A 20,518-nucleotide genomic window follows, 5' to 3' on the forward strand; every position below is an offset into this window, starting at 1 on the left:
AATTAGGCATATTTAGAATATCGTATTTCTTCTAATAGAAATTATATATAAAAATTGAAGAAGGTTTTATATATATAAATATGCATGTGCATGTTTATAGTATAGAGTACTACAGTACAATGCAGAAATATTCCATACTGCTTTGCACAGAAATATATGTGCCAACCAAGTATTGGTCTTTCAAAAAAATATCTCTACACCATTTCGTTCTTTTTCTTTTTTTAACCTTCTTCCGTTGCCACTTGGCGTATAAGAAGGGCAGATAAAAGAGCACTCTGTTGAACCAGTAAAACTTTGTGTTGAGCTGAAAAAGCCATGACACAAAATAAGAAAAAAAACAAGCAGAGTGAGTGCGAGAAATCATTTGAGCTAGAAAACAGCGAGTGAAAGGTGTAGACACATCCACGCATGGGCAAATTTAGCTTCTCTCATTGGCCACAGCTTAGACCCCCATCTCGCAGGTGTAAATGGATGTCCCGTATTTCATGGTCTTATGACTATGCCTCTATGCGCTTTACGTCCACGTATGAACGCAGTTTTAAGGGCCATTCAGACTGGGGTTTATCTGAGCTAATGGAGTCAGTTCCACGTGTCGACTAGCTCCGCTATCCGTGCAATTCAGATTTTTCAACTAGCTGCACTATGGGGGAAAATTGGTTTTGGAGACGGGTCGGCTTAGTTGTCTCCGTTAGCTCAGATAAACCCCAGTCTGAACGGCCTTTTAGAAGAAACAAATCCCCTTTTCCAGAAATAATCCGCAAAGAGACTGCAGCCTGTGACGAATTGAGTTATGAATGGTGCTGAAATTAAGCAATAAGTGGAAACTTTGTTGTAAAAGACATGGGCTCTTCTTGCCTAGGGAATTGCGTCCCATTCATCCTGCCAATGTTGTACAGTAGTGGCAAGGTTGCCTCTCTTGAAATGGGATTTTGGAAACAGGGTGGGCACGATGTGAGCATCTCTACTGCGTGCAACATCTTTCAATTCACTTTTCAATTTGTGCTGCTATTTGACCTTCTTTCCAAAGAAATAATGCAGTATGCTTATGCGTGATTTATTTCCAGCGCGCCACGAATACGCTTGTTCACGTTCTTCTGCACTGCGCTTCATGTTATTATTTACACTACTGTCGTAAAAGTACGGAACGATGTATTTTACAGCATGATAAACCCACAGTACCATCTGAAACAAACATCGTCCCGATTTTCGGGTACAAGTAACAGCAACGAGTCCAAATCACTATTAAACTTTCTAATTAATAAAATATATCTATATATCTTTATTTATAAGGAGAGAAAGAGATATATATACATACGAAAAAAATCTAAAATTAAGTATCAGTTGTATTTTTTGGATAAAACTGTGTATTAATGGAGATAACATTCCAAGTTGTTCAACAACAAATCAAAGTAACAGTGGCAGTATTTTAGCAGAAATATTACACTTATTTAGCTGAAGGGTATATGAAAACTACTTAGCAATGCCCATAGAGTGCCATACAGTACATTCAATAAATAAAGACTTGCTTGTTTCTTAGTAGAGGACTGAAATCCATTTCACTGTAATATCACAGATGTATTCTATGGGATTGAAATATGAGTTGCATGCAAACAATTATATTCGACGAATATCTCTCTCAACAAAAGATTCTTTATTGTTCTTATTTGATGAAGCGTCGCATTACCTTCCATTAGAAGAAATACTTCGCCATTGACACCAAGGAACAACTGAACATAACTGTCAATAACGTATTTACAGTAAGGGTTATTCGTTACAATGCAGTTGTTCAGCACTTGTAGTTCAGAATATCAAACAATACTAACATCACTCCAATATCACCCTAACCAGAACAAGTTCCAGCATTTTCAACGCCCTATAAAGTTAGTGTAGTTTGTTCCTTGTATTAAACTGGTACTCCCCAAGTTCCTCTTTAAGCCGCGATTAGCATGCAGTAATTATGTGCTGTGTTCCGGCTGTCTTGATTTAGATGCTTCTAAGAGGGCTGCAGGTGGGAAAATGCATGAGCTGGGCGGTGCAGGAAGCTGAGATGTAGAAAGGTGTGTGACTAAAGTCATGTGAGCTCTGAGATGACATCTGATTGGTGTTGAAGTATTCGTCAAAAAGTAACATATATAGAATACAAGAAAAATATAAAATAAAGTGCAGAATAAATAGTTCAAAAACAATATGCTAGGTTAAATATAGATTATATACATATGTACATAGTAACAGAAAGGCTTGATAGCATGAAAAATACATCAGAATAGCGGTGTGCACAGGTCACGTGGGACGCCACCATCCCAAGTGCTGGCTCTGATGAATGCTGCTTCGTTTTGGACTTAAGAGTTCCAATAGTCGCTAAGTGAAACAGATAGCAATTACGTAGGACGTCTCTCTTATTCTGTATAACTCTAAAATAATATCAACTGCAAAGTTTTAATTTCTTTTACATATTTTCAAATGGTAAGATTAATGTATCAGTACCAGTAATTATGTATCACCATGTATTTACCAGTAATCAAGTAGTTATAACCATTGAACAAAGGTAGTTTGATCTGTTGGTTATATAGTTTTCTGGCACTGTGTGTACATTAACACAAGCCATTTTCCTTTAAAAGGTTTCTCATGGACATATTAACCCCCGTGTTAACAGTCCATTTCACTTATCAAACAAATAAGCGCTGGTACCTTCAGCCACTTAAAATAGCTACTAATATAAAAAAAGAAAAATATATATAATACTTTTAATAAATCCAGTTAGTGTAATTTCACAGGTCCAATTGATAATTAATATAAGAGATAAAGTTTGATGGTACTTGCATATTAATGCAACCACCTTGATGCAATATGATGATTTTTTACAGAAGAAAAATTAAAAATTACTTATCAGGTGTGAGCTGATGATTTCCATGACTTTATTTTAAGAATATTCTCAAACTATCGATACTTACCATACGTCAGAAAACATTAGCAACATATCAAAAGAAAACATACTTTAAAAATTTTAAATACAAGCTTTAATTTTTAAATAATGATTATAAGATACATTTAAAATAAAATGTGGTACTTAAGTATTAACACAACGACCTTGGCACAATTTGGCAATTTTTTACGTATGAAAATGTAAAAGATAATAAAAGTGACGATTTCTTAATAAAATTACCAAACCATCAGTATTTATCGTAAGCAGGCAGACAAAATCAAGATATGAAAAGAAAACATACTTTAGCAATTTTAAATAAAAATTTAATTTTTTAAATAAGGATTATATGATACACTGAAAAAAAAAAAAAAAACACAGTCTTCTCCAAATCTTTGTTTTTTTGCGGTATTCTTCCTAAGTACACAGCAATTTATTTAGAAGACACCTGAGAACTGCAGAGACTTGACGCCATGCAAACCTTAGCAACAGCGGCTATCTTCCAAACACATCACTTCGTTGCTGGCTTTAAAAATATTTTGGCAAAATTCTGTATTCCTGTAAATATTTTACTGCAGTTTCTTCCATTGCTGGCAAATTCCACAAGCCCATGTTTCAAAATTAAATTTAAGGCAAAAAATATGATTTGTTTATGAAAACTCTTAGAACTTAAAATATAACAAAAAGAATGCATACAAAGGTGGTGACATTGCTTGACTGAAGGGTTGTCATCAGCATGGTTGCCTAAGGAGTGGTTACATACATGGTTGCTAAAGTTTGACATATTCTGAAAATGTGGCAACTTCTACTAAGTGGTTACGATAACACGTTAAGTAGAAGTTCATTTTTTTAAATTAACAGCTTAGCTTTTTAAATAATGGCAGATAGATTAAATTTAACAAAAAAAAAAAAATAAATATTTTACTCTTCGCCAAATGACAACAAACTGGTGCATGGCAGTTAAAAATATTTTATATCAAACATCTTAGAACTCTCAAGTGTTAAATATCTTGCATGTTTCCATACACTTTTTTTTTTTTTTTTTTTTTACATTCACCACATTTTTTCTTTAAAAATAATACATGGAGATATTGGCATACATACAATTTTTTTTAATATTCAATATATTATTTCTTTAAAAATAACAGATGCCAATAAAATTTGGAGGCAACATTTGAAAAGTGATACAGACACAAAAATGAGGTCTGAGGCTAAAAAAATTCTGAATTTTTTTATTACTATAATTGTATATGAGTCAGATTTCTTATTCTAAATAATCCAAAAACTTACTATTGCTGAAATTGCAGTTTATATGCTCCTGGATTTGCAACAATGCATGTACTACTGTATTATAAGTCAACTTGTTCTAGAGAATTAATCATAAGAAGTCACAAAATACAAAAATTTATACTGTTTTTGTTGAATCTATTTGTGGCTTATTTAGGACTTACACGTCGCCAGCCTGAGCACGGCTAACAAGGAGGATATAAAAAGACTTCAGATAATGCAGAATAAAGTCTTATCACACATGCTCACTACTATGTGAGCAATGCTACCCTACATTGTGACTTCAAACTGGACTTTCTAGAAGAGCACCTCAGGAAAATAAATAGAAAATTCTTCACGAAAGTGCTGAACTGTGACCATATGAGTAATTTTGACTTCTTAACCTATGAAATCTTGGATGAGGACTCCAATTTCGGACTACCTTATCAAGGACTTGAACTTTCCCATCTAGTGCCCACATTCTAAATAGTGTACATAGTGTGTATATATCTTGTATCTTTATTACACTTTACTTCATTTAATTTGTATTTGTATGTATTTTATCTACTCAATGCTTTTTCTTCACAATTGTTAGTCATTTATTATGACTCCCACTTAGTCACGCCTAAACTGGGCCTGTTTACTTATTAGTGAGCTCTTGCGTTGCTGGACTTTCTGTCCTTTATCTGTCCTGGCTCCTCCTTACGGCGGACATTATATGAAGATAGTATTATGTTATTGTGGCCATTGGCATAAATTTGATTGAGCCAGATAAACTAGTAATCTCAGTGGTACTCTGGCGGTAGGTTTATCAGTCAGTCAGTCAAATATTGTGTTGAATTTGACAGGTGGCTTATTTTTTACGCTTAAATATTGTATATTTCTGTATATAAAGCAAAAATGATTAACAAATATTTTGTTGAATTTGGCACTAGGCTAATTTACAATTTCAAACTAAATCACTTAAAATTAATTTGATCACATAAATAAATAGTTGAAGAAATATTAATAAGAGAAAAATATTTTTTATGTATTTAATCTTAATACACACAATTCAAATTTTTCAGTATCAATATCCAACTCAGAATTTGTTTAGCAATTATTTCATTTAGCTATTCGCAAATTGGTATGAACAGCCTATATATCATCTCATCTTTAATATAGTTTTTTTTTGGGGGGGGGAGGGTTAGATAATACCATATTCATTTCCACCTATAAAACACTCAAAGCAACATTCTTTTAATAATGAGATAGTTGTTTCTGGTCTAATTTTTGAATGAATGAGGACACTCACTTTCGCCGACAGGTATGAGTTAGATCGATACTTAATAAAATTTTTAGCAACTTATAGGATTTACAGGAATTTTTAATTCAGTTTATACAGGCTTTAGATATTGAATGAACTTACATGTCAAATCTTACATGCAATCTTACATGTCAGTTTATATTTAAGATGTAAGAGAACGATCAAACATAAGAGCAAGCAAATGAAATCGATTATAAAATAATTATTCAGCAATTGTTTGAAATAAAGCATCCTAGTTCAAAATATTAATATAGAAATGACTAAATGAGGAGAAAATTTTTACATATATGCTTAAGCATAATGTGCTGAGATGGCTCAGAGGGGATGCTCAAGTATGCACAAAAGAAATCAAACTGGATGCTTCTCATTTCCTTGGTTCTAAGGAAATAAATTAAAGATTTCAGTTGTCATACAACAGTCAGAAACTAGAAAGAACAGTAGTACACTAAGTAATACTTCGTTTGCAAAAATTTTGGTGCTACTTTGGTAGATGGGTGCACGGATTTTTGGCGATTAACTTTGATTACAATTGATGGTGCGGTTTTTACAAACGTCAGCCATCTTGAAAAACACTGTTTTTACGTATTTTGCGCATAGTAAAGTATTCAAAACTTAAAAAAAATAAATATCGTTAAAAATAATGGATTAATTTTTTGTTGAATACGTTGTTTTTTAAGATGGCAAGCAAATGTAAATAAATACATTTACTACGAGTAAAAAGTACTGAAGTAAGATTAAATTATTACTTTCATATAGCAAAGAAATAGAATAAAAACACCAAGCTAATCTTTGGAATATGGTAACAGTATGTTTGGCGACATTTTGGTAAGGCGATAAAGGTTACTAGCTAGGACTTTAGCAGTGTACATGGATAAAGTCAAGAAAGTGTGCAGTGCCATTTTTGTGCAATTCCGGGATGTCTTTTTTAAAGTGAAAATAGGTCGACGTGTACATGGATGATACCGTGTATGTGCAATTCTTATAAACACGGCAAACAGTGGGCGATTCTGCAGTTTCTCACCTAATCTTCGTGATGATTAAGCACTTTTGTTCCATAAAAAGTTCTAGCATAAGCGTAATTCGGTTAGCAGATTGTTGGAAAAAATGTTGAGTAAAAAAAAAAAACATGCCTTTACTTTGTGAAAACAAAAGGGCGTCCAAAAAAAAAAAAAAAAAAAAAAAAACAACTAGCAGGTTGCTGTAGCAGGGTTGGTCAACATATTTTCGCCAAAAAATCGCCAAGTTTCCATAATCCAAAGATTAACCAAACACCGCTATAAAAACATTGTGCCAACGTTTAATTGGATTAAAATATTACGTAAACTGAATATTGAATTAAAACCCTCATACCAATGCTTAAAAGAATTAAAATATTACTTATATTCAAATACTTTAAGTAAATAAGAACGCTTTGTACACTACAGCTAAAATGACAGCAATTAGTTTATTGCTGGTAAAAATTGAGGGATGTCTGATATTTTTTTTTTTACCCTTTTTTTTACAGCGGTTATTTCTTCCACCCTGACCACAATACCATATACAGCTGTCCTCAGAATTGGCTTTATAAGGATCTGAATCTGTGATCTGCATTTCTCACACTTCATTGAAGAAGCAATTAGCGAGGTTTTCTCCAAAAATTTAAAATAAATTTCCTCTGACCCTTGTAGAAATTTATACATAAATCTTTGATTAAAAGCCAAGTTGGCCAAAATAAGGTCTCAAAGGACAATTTTTTTATTCCAATACCAATAATTCTTGGTATTTACCAATAACAACATTAATCTTTGAAAGGGATATATCCATTTCCTATGTAATCTAAGGAATTCGAAGAGATGAATAATAAAATTTTAAAATGGCGCGGTAATGCACAAATATTTAGTAACCAATCAGGGAGCTGTTTACAGATCGTTAATGCACAAATATTCTGTAACCAATCACGGAGCTAATTACATCACGCCTAGAATTAAAATTGGTTGATCTTTACATTACGGTAACTTGGCGATTTTTTGGCGAAAATTTGGCGACCAACTCCCCTACAGCAACCCTCTATTTTTTTTCTCCGCCGCCATTTTGTCTTCACGAAGTAAAGACGTTTCTTTTCTTCTTATCTACTGAACACTTCTTCCAACAATCTACTAGCCAAATTACACTTATGCTAGAAATTTTATCAAACAAAACTGCTTAATCATGACAAATATTCACTGCAAAATTCGGAAAAAGTGCACAATACCATACACCTTACGCGTTTTTCAAAATAACACATACACATAAACCATGTACACGCCGACTTATTTTTACTTAAAAAAACATCCCAGAATTGCACAAAAATGGCATTGCGCACACTCTTCACTATATCCATGTACACTGCTTTTTTCTCATAAATTCTAAAAATTTCACGAAAATACATGACAATTTTCTCAATCTTTAAACCCGGTAAAAAGAACATATATGAAATTACCTGATCGCGAAAAAGTATTTACCCTTTACAAATATGAACATTTCCACATATAAAATAAATAAAATATCCAAAAACTTTTACCTCTAAATCATCTATTACATTATACACGTCACCAACGAATTCATACATGAAGCATTACAAATATTTAGTATCAAATATTTAAATTATTTCCATGCACGTTTATTTCAACTTAAACGTAAACCAAATTCCTACAAGCATAAAATTCACAAAATAACTATCATTTCATTAAAATATCACTGAACCATGTACACGTCGACTTATTTTTACTTAAAAAAACATCCCAGAATTGCACAAAAATGGCATTGCGCACACTCTTCACTATATCCATGTACACTGCTTTTATCTCATAAATTAAAAAAATTTCACGAAAATACATGACAATTTTCTCAATCTTTAAACCCGGTAAAAAGAACATATATGAAATTACATGATCGCGGAAAAGTATTTACCCTTTACAAATATGAACATTTCCACATATAAAATAAATAAAATATCCAAAAACTTTTACCTCTAAATCATCTATTACATTATACACGTCACCAACGAATTCATACATGAAGCATTACAAATATTTATTATCAAATATTTAAATTATTTCCATGCACATTTATTTCAACTTAAACATACACCAAATTCCTACAAGTATAAAATTCACAAAATAACTATCATTTCATTAAAATATAATTAAATTCAAAAACACCACTTAAAATATACATGAGCACATATATTCAATTAATAAAAATTACCTTACAATCCTAATTACTTTAAACTAAATCATTGCTAATAACAATTTTCCCAATAATACCAAATTCCTTTCCACCTTACATTTCCAACAATGCATAAAAATAATTAAAAATACTAACTTACCTAATCTCCTTCAGAATCTTCATTACGTGGCGGATACACTTTTTTTCATTCTCTTTCAGAATCTTTAAAATCATACTTATCTTTCAAAGCAAGATACCAGGTAAAATAAATAACATAATAAAACATGTTTATTTCTCTCTCACACAACCTTAAAAAACATTTCTTACTATCCTTTTCAATACCACTAAATATCCATTTCGAATTCAATTTACTTACGGCCATGGGATCCAAAAATTCACAAACACTATTTCACACAACACAGAATAAAGCCAAATACAAAATTTCCAGATTTTTTCCCGATTTCCCCCCTTTTCCGATTAAAGAACCGTAATTCGTCCATTAATATCACATGACATATCCCATGATCTCTCATTTCCCCCACACAAAATAATGCGTAATCGGAACTCAGTACTGCTCACATTATTACCAAAGTCCCAGGTAGTAACCTTTATCGCCTCCAAAATGTCGCCAAACTACCAGTTACCGTAATGTAAAGATCAACCTTAAAATTATTTAAATAAGTATCTGTTATAAAATCATTTTTGAAAAAAATGCAAAATTAAATTGTAGTTTAATGTTTAACAGCCATAAAAAATGTTTAAAACATTCGATTAAATTTACAGATATTAAAACCAATTACTTTTAAAGCAAGGTGATGTCATTGATTACATCATATACAACATAAATTATACAAAATACCATAAAGAATAAAATTTTTATTTAAAATAAAAAAGCAAAATTAAATTGATTTTTAATATTTAGAAACCACAAATAATATTCAAAACACAAAATTTATGCATAATAAAGTGCATTATTTTTTAAATAAAATGACAACAAAGTATCAGTTACCATAAATAACTTGTCCAGCAATAGGTTTAAAATAAGCCGTATCACTCGCCAAAATCCATGCAACCGTCTAGCTAAGTAGCACTTTTTAAGTCTAACTATCTGCTCTGTATCTGTAAATGTTTAAACTGTCTGCTCTGCATCTATAAATGTTTAATGTAGCTTCACTTCTCATTACAAATGTAAATATCCAAAAAAATTTCATTTTATGCCTAAAACTAATGCCTATCATGTTATTAATTTTTAAACTCATAAAATACTTGCAAGGTAATAATTTCATTAGAATTTAACAGCATAGCAAAAAAAATATATTTTGTCAATATATATCACTTATAAAGCAATTAACATCAGTAAATTTGCATTTTACCTTTACGATTGCTAAAGTGAAAATTCCATTGACTAGTTTAATTTTCATTGAAATAAATTTTATGTAATGATATATGCTTAATATTATACAAAATTATTAATTTAAATTCAAACATTTGTATATTTAGCATAAACACCATCATTTTTATTTAAAATATTGATATATAAATGCTTCAGCATTACTGTTTTTGAGATAAAATATATTAATCTTGCCTATGCTAAATAATGATTTTTATATATGCTTATCAAACTATTTTATGATCATTTAAATAACAGCAAATTATTCACTTTATCATAGAACATTTCCTTTCAGCCCTTTTTAATATATCATGAAATAAATGAAGGTATCTTAACCTGTTTTATAAAAGTATAATAAAATACATGGAATAAAGACTGCAAATTAAAAATATGTTAAATAAAGCACAAATCAATACAATATTTAATAACACAAATTAAGAATAAAAACAGTCATAAATAATTATTTCATACCAGATATAGATTTTATATAAAACGCACATACGCAACATTGTTTAACCAATGCTAAATTCACATTAACTTCAACTTGAAATGTTATGTCACATACAAAACATGCACACCATAAATACAAACCTTTCACTATATAAATATTATTATTAATACAATGTTGAAGATATACATATACAGAATACCAATTTGTACAAAAAAAATGACTAAGATTGCAATAAATTTCCCCAAAAGTATAAAAACTAAAGTATATATTCATCAAGAAGGAAATTAAGAAAGCAAACCTTTTAATAATAATGTTCAGGAATTATGGGGGGGGCGTTCATAAATCAGGTTAATAACATATACAAGGCATTCAGGAACTTGCTCTGATCATTTCTGTTAATATAAGTAAATGATGGGCAAAAAAGGTCTTGAGAGATTGAAATTCTAGATTGTTCAGCAGCTTGCTCAAAGGCTTTGCCAAAGAAACTTTTTGGTGATGCTTCTGATAGTGGTGGAATACCTACTACAAGACAGCGGTCAGGTTCATATTCATCATGAGCAAACAGCAGCAAAGGCAGTGAGCCAGCACGCCGATTACGTGAACTGTTCACATGTGCTTCCAGTAAAAAATGAGCAAGAAGTGAAAGACATCCGGGGTGACTGAAGTATTTGTTGTCATGTGTGGTATTCGGTACGATGGCATACAAAAATGGACCTGCATTCACTACATGTTTCATATTAATGAATGACTGAACTTGCTGAAAAATAGCAACCATACGTAGCTTTGCTAACTCTATTCCCTTTTTAATTGAATTTACTTCACCTTTGCTTAAAGCATACAGAGTATCTAAAAATCTATCTGTAGGAGTCTTTTCTTTATCTGTAGCCTCTAAAAGAGCATTAAGTGCCAAAACAACATCAGTAGCACAAAACTTTCCCTTGAAACCAAATTGTGATACAAAAGAACCATACACTATTTGATCAAGTTTGTACTTCTCTGCCATATCTTCCATCCAAGCACCAACATTGTTTCGGCATTCCATGTCCATTGCAGTAAATTTCTGCTTACATTGTGATAATGGCAGGCCAATCTCAACAAGGAATTCATACATTTTTTTGGTACCTTTGAAGCTCCATAGTTTAAATTTGCAGGCAGTATATTTTGAATACAGCATGCTTTCATATAATGTCCAATGTCTATAAAGTGCAAGATTCAAATCTTTATCAAAAGAAATTTTCATGTTACAAATAGCATTTACAGAACCATTCTCGATTCGGTTATGACGCGATACATGACTCTGCATTGAAGCAGCGGCTAAAATATACTTTTCTTGCTCTGTTTTATTCATAACAAATTGTTCGGCGAGACCAACAAGTGCCCACCACAATAGATCATTGTTGTCTCTCGACATTTTCCATGCAAGATCGAACATAATTTGGGAGGATGGTTCTCCAAAATAACTTATTTGATTGTAATCAAACATAATTTTATCTCTATTTTCTTCCCATAACCTTCTCTCGCGACGCTTTAAAATAGAAGCTTCACTTGGTCGTCCACCATCATCATCCTCGTCTTCTGAATCAGAATCCTTAAAAACATCATCATATTGTGGAACACCTTCACAATCACTGGATTTCATAAGCAAGCGAATTTGTGATTCACTATATATGTTATAAATGTTAACAGGTCTGTGACTATCACAGATAAAAAAAACTACTTCTTCGTTAGGCTCTAGAACATCAACAATATCAATAGTCGAACCACAGTTTATTAAAATCACATACTTTGCTTGATCTTTATGGCGTGCAAAAGATTCTCTCAAGGATGTTTTACCATAAACAGGGATCAAGGTGTACAATACATTATCACAATGGAATAAATATTGCAATATTTTGCACGCACATATAGCGTCCACGTCGCACCCCACCAAAAGCAGTACTCGATTTCCGGCAATAACATCATAAAAGTCAGTTCTAATGTTAGATACAAACATTAAGCCGATATAGAAGAAACTTCTAATCACAGGTGCACAATTACTGGCAAGTTATTTTAGTACAATAGGTCACACATTTTACGATAAGCGTAACAGAATTTAACCGCCAAAACTTTAAACTTAAAACACAGTAAATATTCGTGGAAGTGTTGCCAGCATGATTTCAAGAAAAAAGAGTATCAGATCCAAGGTCGGTAGACGAAAAAGTTAGCTCACTAATGTTAAAAAACAGAAGTGCGTTCTCGCCCTCTATTGGTTTAGACGTCACTGAAGGTACACTTCCTCACTTTCCACCTCCTAATATAGACCTTACATTGATTTTAGCTGAGATTAAATTTGTACGCGACTGTGAGAATAATTTTTTTCCCTACCACAAGCAATATTCTCTCAAGGATACTAATTCAGAAGTCAAACAACAAAAATCAGCGTTATATTTTCAAATTTTCACAGGACTAGTTTCGATCGTTTCTATAGTTTTACCGAACCACCATCCTCAGCTGCAAAAATTTGCGCTTGTTGTTGTTTGCGGCGTGTTATTGTGTCTCTCAAGCATGTTTTACTATAAGCAGGGATCAAGGTGTATAATAAATTATCCCAATGGAATAAATATTGCAATATTTTGCACGCACATATAGCGTGCAAGCAATATTAAATTTCGCAGTGGCTAATCGCACCGACGGTGAGAATCCGCGATTTAAGTGCTCTGATGCGCCACTGAGTGGCTAAAAGGTGGAAACATTAAAAATCGGTATTTACGTTTGACAATGCTGCGTAGTTTGTAAAGCGTGTTGTGATCGAAAAGTAATTAAACGTTTATTTTTTATTGTTGTGGCCGTTATGTATAACTTAGAAAGAAGTACAGACCACACGTTTTCTTGTGTACCCCAGTGTAAATCACGAGCTTGCAAGGAACCTTCAGTTATGCTTCCATCGCATTCTTGGTTCGAAAAATATCGAACGAGATAGCAAAACGAAGAAAGGAGAGGATTCGAGTATTTCGAATTGGAAAGAAAGTTGGACGTTATATGAACGTTGTAATGTATTTTGCAGTAATTTACAAAACAGACAATCTTCTTAGTAGAAAATAAATTTTATTTCTAGTTCTCGGTGATAGACAAATTTTATACAATTCTTAAGTGGCAAAATTTTAATACTACTCCTAGCTGCAAAATCTTCAGAATACCAAATCTTTTCTTAACTCTTTGGCATCGAAAATGCCCGTAGCGCCCGTTCATTCAGGCAACGGCAAACCGCCCCAACGCCTCGTTTATTTTCTACCTAGTTCTTTCCCCTCCACGTTAGTGTATGGCTCATTGGTTTCGCGAGTTGTTAAAAGACATGTCAATCTTTCTTTTGAAGCAAATAAAGGAGAAATACGGAAAGCTATTGACGTTCGCAGGTGCAATCCGGCCCTAAGGTGAAACTGCGCACAATGGATGAATGGATGAAACCGCAAAAGGGGGAAAGGAAAACTATTCCAAGACAAATTCGTAAACACGGGCGTTTTCGATGTTTGTTGAAAACAGATTTGGTCGTCTCTCGATGCGAAAGAGTTAAAACAATATCTCTTGTTGCTGAGTAACGGTTTGATACAAATATGGCGTTGCCACTTCAACAATAATTATATTTATTTATTAAATAACAAGATATTACAACCTCTCCCCCCTCCAGATAAACTTTAATTTATATTTTTATAAATTAAAGTTTACGGGTTTTTTTTTTCTTTTCAAAACAACAATATCAGCAAAATACAGAATTGAAATACAAGATATAACATAATAAGATACACTGAGGAAGAGAAGAAGGAACAAAATATTTTTTTTATCTATATAGAGAAACAAATTATTTAATCAGGCCAGGGATTACGACTTAATGCGTCTACATTTTTATGGTTTTTACCACTTTGATGAACGATCGTGTAATTGTAGGGTTGTAGTACTAGTGCCCATCTCATAAGTCGTGGATTTAAACTCACATTATTTTTGAGCCAAACTAAGGGATTATGATCGGTCATGATGAGGAATTTAGTATGCCCGTCTAAATAACATTGAAGTTTCTTTACAGCAAATATTATGGCGGTGCATTCCTTTTCTGTGGTAGAGTACTTTTTTTCAGTTTCTGTAAACTTCTTACTGAGGTATAATACTGGATGTTCATTGTCTCGTTCATCTTTTTGAGCTAAAATGACACCCATACCAGAGTTTGACGCATCAGTTTGCAAAATAAACTCCTTATTGAAATCAGGTGCATGTAGTATAGGCCTTTGAGACAGTTTCTCCTTTAGCTCTTCAAATGCTTTTGTGCACTCTTCTGTTCAATTTATTTTCCCTTTCTTTAAGTTTCCTTTCAAAGTTTCTGTTAAAGGTGCTGCGATAGATGAGAACATGGGAATGTAATGATTATAATATCCCGCTAATCCTAAAAATGCTCTGACTTGACTTTTTGTGGATGGCATTGGAAAATCAAGAATAGCTTTTACTTTCACTTCACTTGGCATTCTTATACCACAACCTACAATATGTCCTAGATATTTTACTTTATCTTGAGCAAATTTACATTTTATTGGTTTAATAGTTAAACCAATAAAATGTAAATTTGTTTTAAATAGGTTTAATAGAGTCCTTTATTTTGGACAAAACGGCTTTCAGGTGACTTAGATGTTCTTCCCAGGTGTTTGAAAAGATTGCCACGTCATCTAAATATGGAACAGCAAAGTTTTCACAACCGTGAAGGATTTCGGCCATCATTTTACTAAATGAAAATGGTGCATTTTTAAGTCCGAAAGGCATCCGTAGAGGTCTAAATGTTCCAAAACTTGTAACAAAAGTGGCTAATCTTTGAGCATTAGGTGTTAAAGGTATTTGCCAGTATCCCTTTGTAAAATCCAAAAGAGTTATATATTTTGCGCCTGCTACCGTTTCTACTCGTTGTTCGATGTTAGGCAAGGGGAAGAATTGTATTTTAGTCAATTTATTCAATTTTCTTAAATAGTCGATACAAGGTCTTGGACCCCTCCCTGCTACTTCTACTAAAATCATAGGAGAAATGTAATCTGAATCTCCTATTTCAATTATTTTATGCTGAAGCATTTTATCGATTTCTGTTTTTAATATATCCGTTTGTCTAGGAGACATTCTGTATGGTTTACAGTGGATTGGGGTGATTTCTGTCAATTGAATATCATGCGTTATTAAATGAGTTTTTCCAGGTTTATTAGAAAAGATTTTTGAAAACTTCAGCAGCATATCATGCAATTCTTGAATCTGTTGTTCATTTAGCTTATCACTTAAGGAGCTGTTTTCTTTGATGTCCTCAAAATCGAACAATGTTGGTTCAGAGTCAATTTTTGGGAAATTTTCCTCCATATCATCAATTTCAGACTGATCTTCTATAATCATAAGGTTAACTGATTGTGCTCGTCTATGATAGTGTTTTAGCATGTTAACATGGTAGACTTGGTTAAAGTCATTTTTTTCTTCGAAACTCACAACATAATTAGTTTCGGATAATTTCTTCTCAACCTTCCCAGGACCTTTCCATTCAACTGCTAGTCTGTTTGGGTTATTCGTTGATACAACTAATACTAAATCCCCTTCAGAGAATTCTCTTTTTATAGCTTTACGATCGTACCACACCTTTCTTTTGGTTTGCATTTCCAGCATTTTATTTGTAGCCAGCTCTTTGCATCTTTTTAACCGATTTATCAATTGAAAAACGTATTCAACAACATTATTTCCTTCGTCTTCAGGATTCATCCATTGTTCATATAATAATGTTATAGGTGTTCTAAGATTTCGACCATATACTAATTCTGCAGGTGTAAATCCCGTACTCTCGTGCGTTATTGTTCTTAAAGCAAATAGAGCTGCGGGAACTTGTTTCTCCCACTCAGGGGCTGCTTCGATACATAAAACTTTTAAAATTCGTTTAATTGTTAGGTGAAATCTTTCAACAGGGTTGCTCTGCGGATGGTGTACTGAGCTTCTAGTTACTTTTATTCCAAATTTTTCTACAAATTCTATGGCTAGATTGCTCATAAAGGAGGTACCTTGATCAGTTTGTATTTCTTTCCGGAAACCCATTCTACTAAATATTTGTAACATGGCTTCAATTACTGACGTTGTGCCAATATTAGGAACAGGTACAGCATCCGGATATTTTGAAGCTAAACAAATAGCTGTAATTAAATATCTATTGCCATTCGGTGTTATTGGTAAAGGACCGCATGCGTCAAAGTTAATTTTTGAAAATACTTCTGCAATAATTGGTACTAAAGTCAAAGGTGCTTTGGCTTTATTATTAGATTTTCCCACTCTTTGACATGGATCGCAAGTTTTTACATACTGTTCTATTTCTTTATAGCAATTAGGCCAGTAAAAGTATCTTGTTAATCTATCTTTAGTTTTGACGACGCCTAAATGTCCAGATGTGCTATCATGACATAATGACTTTATTTGATCCCTATATTTTTCAGGAATAACAATTAATTCCCTTTCATTTCCATTTTTATCTATTTTCCTTTTCACCAACAATCCATTTTCTTTTACTTTGAAATCATTTGTCTTGCTGGAATTTTCATTTTTAGCTTCGTTAAGCAATGACGCTAGATCTCTGCTTTGATGCTGAGATTCAATTAATTCCTTTGAATTAACATTAATCACTTTCTTAAGTTCCTTGTCTTCCTCATCAGCTTGAGGTAAAATACCTTCGTCAGTTTCAACAAACTTCAGTTCTTCTAGTTTCTCTATTTCAGTTTCTCTGCTTCGATCATCTTCATGAGATCTTTTTACTTGAGATCGTGTCAAAACTGCATTTATTTTTTCTAAATTTAAGAATGATTTACTTTTGAACAATTAGGCAGTTTTGTTACCCAATACATATCTGCCTGGATCATTTGTAACAACAGCTGCCTTTGTCTTTATATGACCAAGTTCGCAATTAATTTCAACTTCCGCTAACGGTAGACACACTAAATGGTCATTTATAAGATATTGTACCCAGACATGTTCTCCAGTCATTTTTGCGTTATCTATGTATTTCCGAGAAATAACATCAACAGTGGCTCCTGTGTCTCGAAGAATAGGCATTTCATGCCCATTAACTAAACCGTTAATTGTATATGTCTCTAACAAATCATCATTCGAAGATACGCAATTTACCTTTTCATTTGGTTTTAAGCGAGGACACTGAGGCTTAAAATGTTCGTATGATCCACACTCGAAACAACGTGGTCGATACCTTTTGTCATATAAATTTTCTTCGTTCTTGTTTTGAAATTGACTTCTTTGTCGGTGATCTTTCTGGTATTTTGAATCGTCCCATTTATCAGAATGCTTAAAATGAGGCGGATGCTCTACTTTTTTCACAAAATTATCATAACGCGGTTTAAATGATCCTTTGTTAATTTTCTCAGTCTGATTGACAGAAAATTTCGGTTTTATTGTTTTCCTCACATCTTCAAAATCTTCAATTTTCTTAACTATTTCAGTAGGTGAAATGATGGTTGTCCATTGATTCATAGAATGTTCTCTGAAATCAGGAGAGGTACGCTTTTTTATTTGATCAACCAGCATGAGATCTTTTAGCTGTTCAAAAGTTTTAATGTTTAATGCGTTAAGCCATCCTTCTAAATAATTCTTTAATTCATAGTAGAAATCATACCAAGTACTTTCAGTAGATTTTTGGTGTTTATTAAATAGTTGTCGAAATTTTTCCGCACTTAATTTAAATCGTTGTAAAAGTAAAGTTTTTACATATTCATACTTTTTCGCGTCCTCTTCTGGTTCTCTAGCAATAAGCTGAACAATGTCGGGAGGCAGCAATGAAATAAGTTGAGTCACTTGATTTTCAGCAGGTATATTCATTATTTTAGCTTGACGCTCAAATAACACCAGAAATAAACTTATTTCATTTTCTTTAGGGTTGAAACGTGGCATGACATCGTGAATTCTGATGTTTAAAGGCTGCTCAGGTAACTGCGTAGTTTCTACCGGCTGCACTGTTGCAGTAATTGCTTCCAACTGAAGTTTCTGTAGCTCAAAGGCTCTTATTCGTTCTTCTCTTTCACGCTCTTCTTTTCTTTCTCTTTCTTCTCTTTCGCGTACCTTTTCTCTTTCGCGTTCCCTTTCTCTTTCTTCCCTTTCGCGTTCTTCTCTTCTTTCTCTTTCTTCTCTTTCACGTTCTTTTTCTCTTTCTTCCCTTTCGCGTTCTTCTCTTCTTTCTCTTTCTCTCTCTTCTCTTTCGCGTTCTTTTTCTCTTTCTCTTTCTTCTCTTTCACGTTCCATTTCTCTTTCTCTTTCTTCTCTTTCACATTCTTTTTTTCGTTCCCTTTCTTCTCTAATTGCAGCCAGTAGTTCTCGAGTAAACTCCTCATCATAATCGGGACTTTCAGTAATCAGTTTGTGCAATTGAGCAATCTTAAATTCAGGTTTCACGGTTAATCCTAACTCTTCTGCTAATACTTTTAAATCCTGTTTTTTACTCCTGGCTAAGAATGACATGTTGACACAAGTTACCTTTAATAGGCTTCCTTTTGAAATACAATCTAAAACCTCGTACTTGTATTAAAAATATATAATTTTTGGAGAGACTTAATTTCTCAAATACGAAATTCACACCAACCAATTGGAGAGATTTATTTAAACAACTTTGCCAGGTTGGCACAAAATACTATAATTCTACGTCGGGTTGACTTTTTAACTCAATATTCACAAGCCTCGTGAGCTATAACTATATAAACACATTTGCCAGTTAGGCAATACAATGGAATTTTACCAACGTCAGTTTGACGATTTTACTATCTATCTCCATGCCTGGTTGGCGATAACAAAAACAATTTTTGACAGTTTGGCAATACAACTTTTAGAATATACAATCTGTAATACGTCGGGATGACGTTACTATCTATTACACGTCTGGATGGCGAGAACTAAGAAAACATCTTTGCCAGTTCAGCAGTATAATCAAATCACACTACGTCAGTTTGACGTTCTTACTTATTTTCACGCGCCTGCTTGGCAACAAATTCAAAAACTCAGCTAGCAGTTCTTTTTTTTTAATAAATGCCGGGATGGCTTACACATATCATTTATCAACATAAAAATTAAATACAAATAAAAGTAAAGCATAAATAATAATTTCAAAATACTTCTTTACCACAAATACCAATTATAAATTTAAGCTGAATATTTTTAGCGTCAGTTATTTTAAACAAAATCTTACACGATAAACTATAATTCTGAAACAAAATATTAAAATTCAATAAAAGCTTTTTTAAAAAAACCAAAAGTTAATCTTATCTTCAGAGATCAGCAATATCCTATTTTTGACAGTTTTTGCTCGGACTCAAGTTACAGAAGCGCAGAAGATAACCTTTGAATGATCCGCTTCAAATCTGTCTTTAAAACGGCAAAATTCTTACATCCATTTCTCCTTGAAATAAACAAACTCAGCAATTGGTATTAGCAAACTTGTTCTAAAAAATTCAGCAAATTTCTGGGATTAGGAGACCAGCACCATCGAAATTGATAATTGCACTCCTAATTTCCAGTATCTCGGTGGGACCTCCAATTTATTATGGCTGTAATGTATTTTGCAGTAATTTACAAAACAGACAATCTTCTTAGTAGAACATAAATTTTATTTCTAGTTCTCGGTGATAGACAAATTTTATACAATTCTATACAATACAAATTTTATACAATACAAAGTGGCAAAATTTTAATACTACTCCTAGCTGCAAAATCTTCAGAATACCAAATCTTTTCTTAAAACAATATCTCTCGTTGCTGAGTAACGGTTTGATACAAATATGGCGTTGCCACTTCAACAATAATTATATTTATTTATTAAATAACAAGATATTACAACGTGCGTTCTAAGCATTTAAAAAAAACTGATTACATTTTTTCTCGTAAGAAAAGTTTTCTTTATATATGCAAAATTTCTTTCTCGTATATCATATATATAAATGTGTATGTGTGTTCTTCGAAAGTAAACATGCATAT

The 20,518-nt window shown here is 32.6% G+C and overlaps 2 protein-coding genes across 2 annotated transcripts in view; both read right to left on the bottom strand.

Moving 5' to 3' along the window:
* The window catches only part of LOC146997729 (acetylcholine receptor subunit alpha-like 1), a 562,185-nt gene that overhangs the window by 276,443 nt on the left and 265,224 nt on the right, over window positions 1-20,518 (bottom strand). The gene's annotated exons all lie outside the window — the stretch shown is intronic.
* Cdc45 (cell division cycle protein 45) lies at window positions 3,225-12,668 on the bottom strand. The gene has a single exon (XM_085815629.1). The coding sequence runs from the start codon at window positions 12,510-12,512 to the stop codon at window positions 10,863-10,865; it is 1,650 nt and encodes a 549-aa protein (XP_085671755.1). The 5' UTR covers window positions 12,513-12,668; the 3' UTR covers window positions 3,225-10,862.

Source organism: Stegodyphus dumicola, chromosome 4, assembly GCF_044657685.1.
Source record: "Stegodyphus dumicola isolate Sdum_Otavi_A_Nest chromosome 4, ASM4465768v1".
NCBI lineage: Eukaryota > Metazoa > Arthropoda > Arachnida > Araneae > Eresidae > Stegodyphus > Stegodyphus dumicola.

Excerpts from the sequence above, each read along its gene's own strand:
- Cdc45 (XM_085815629.1), bottom strand. The coding sequence starts at position 12,512 with ATGTTTGTATCTAACATTAGAACTGACTTTTATGATGTTATTGCCGGA.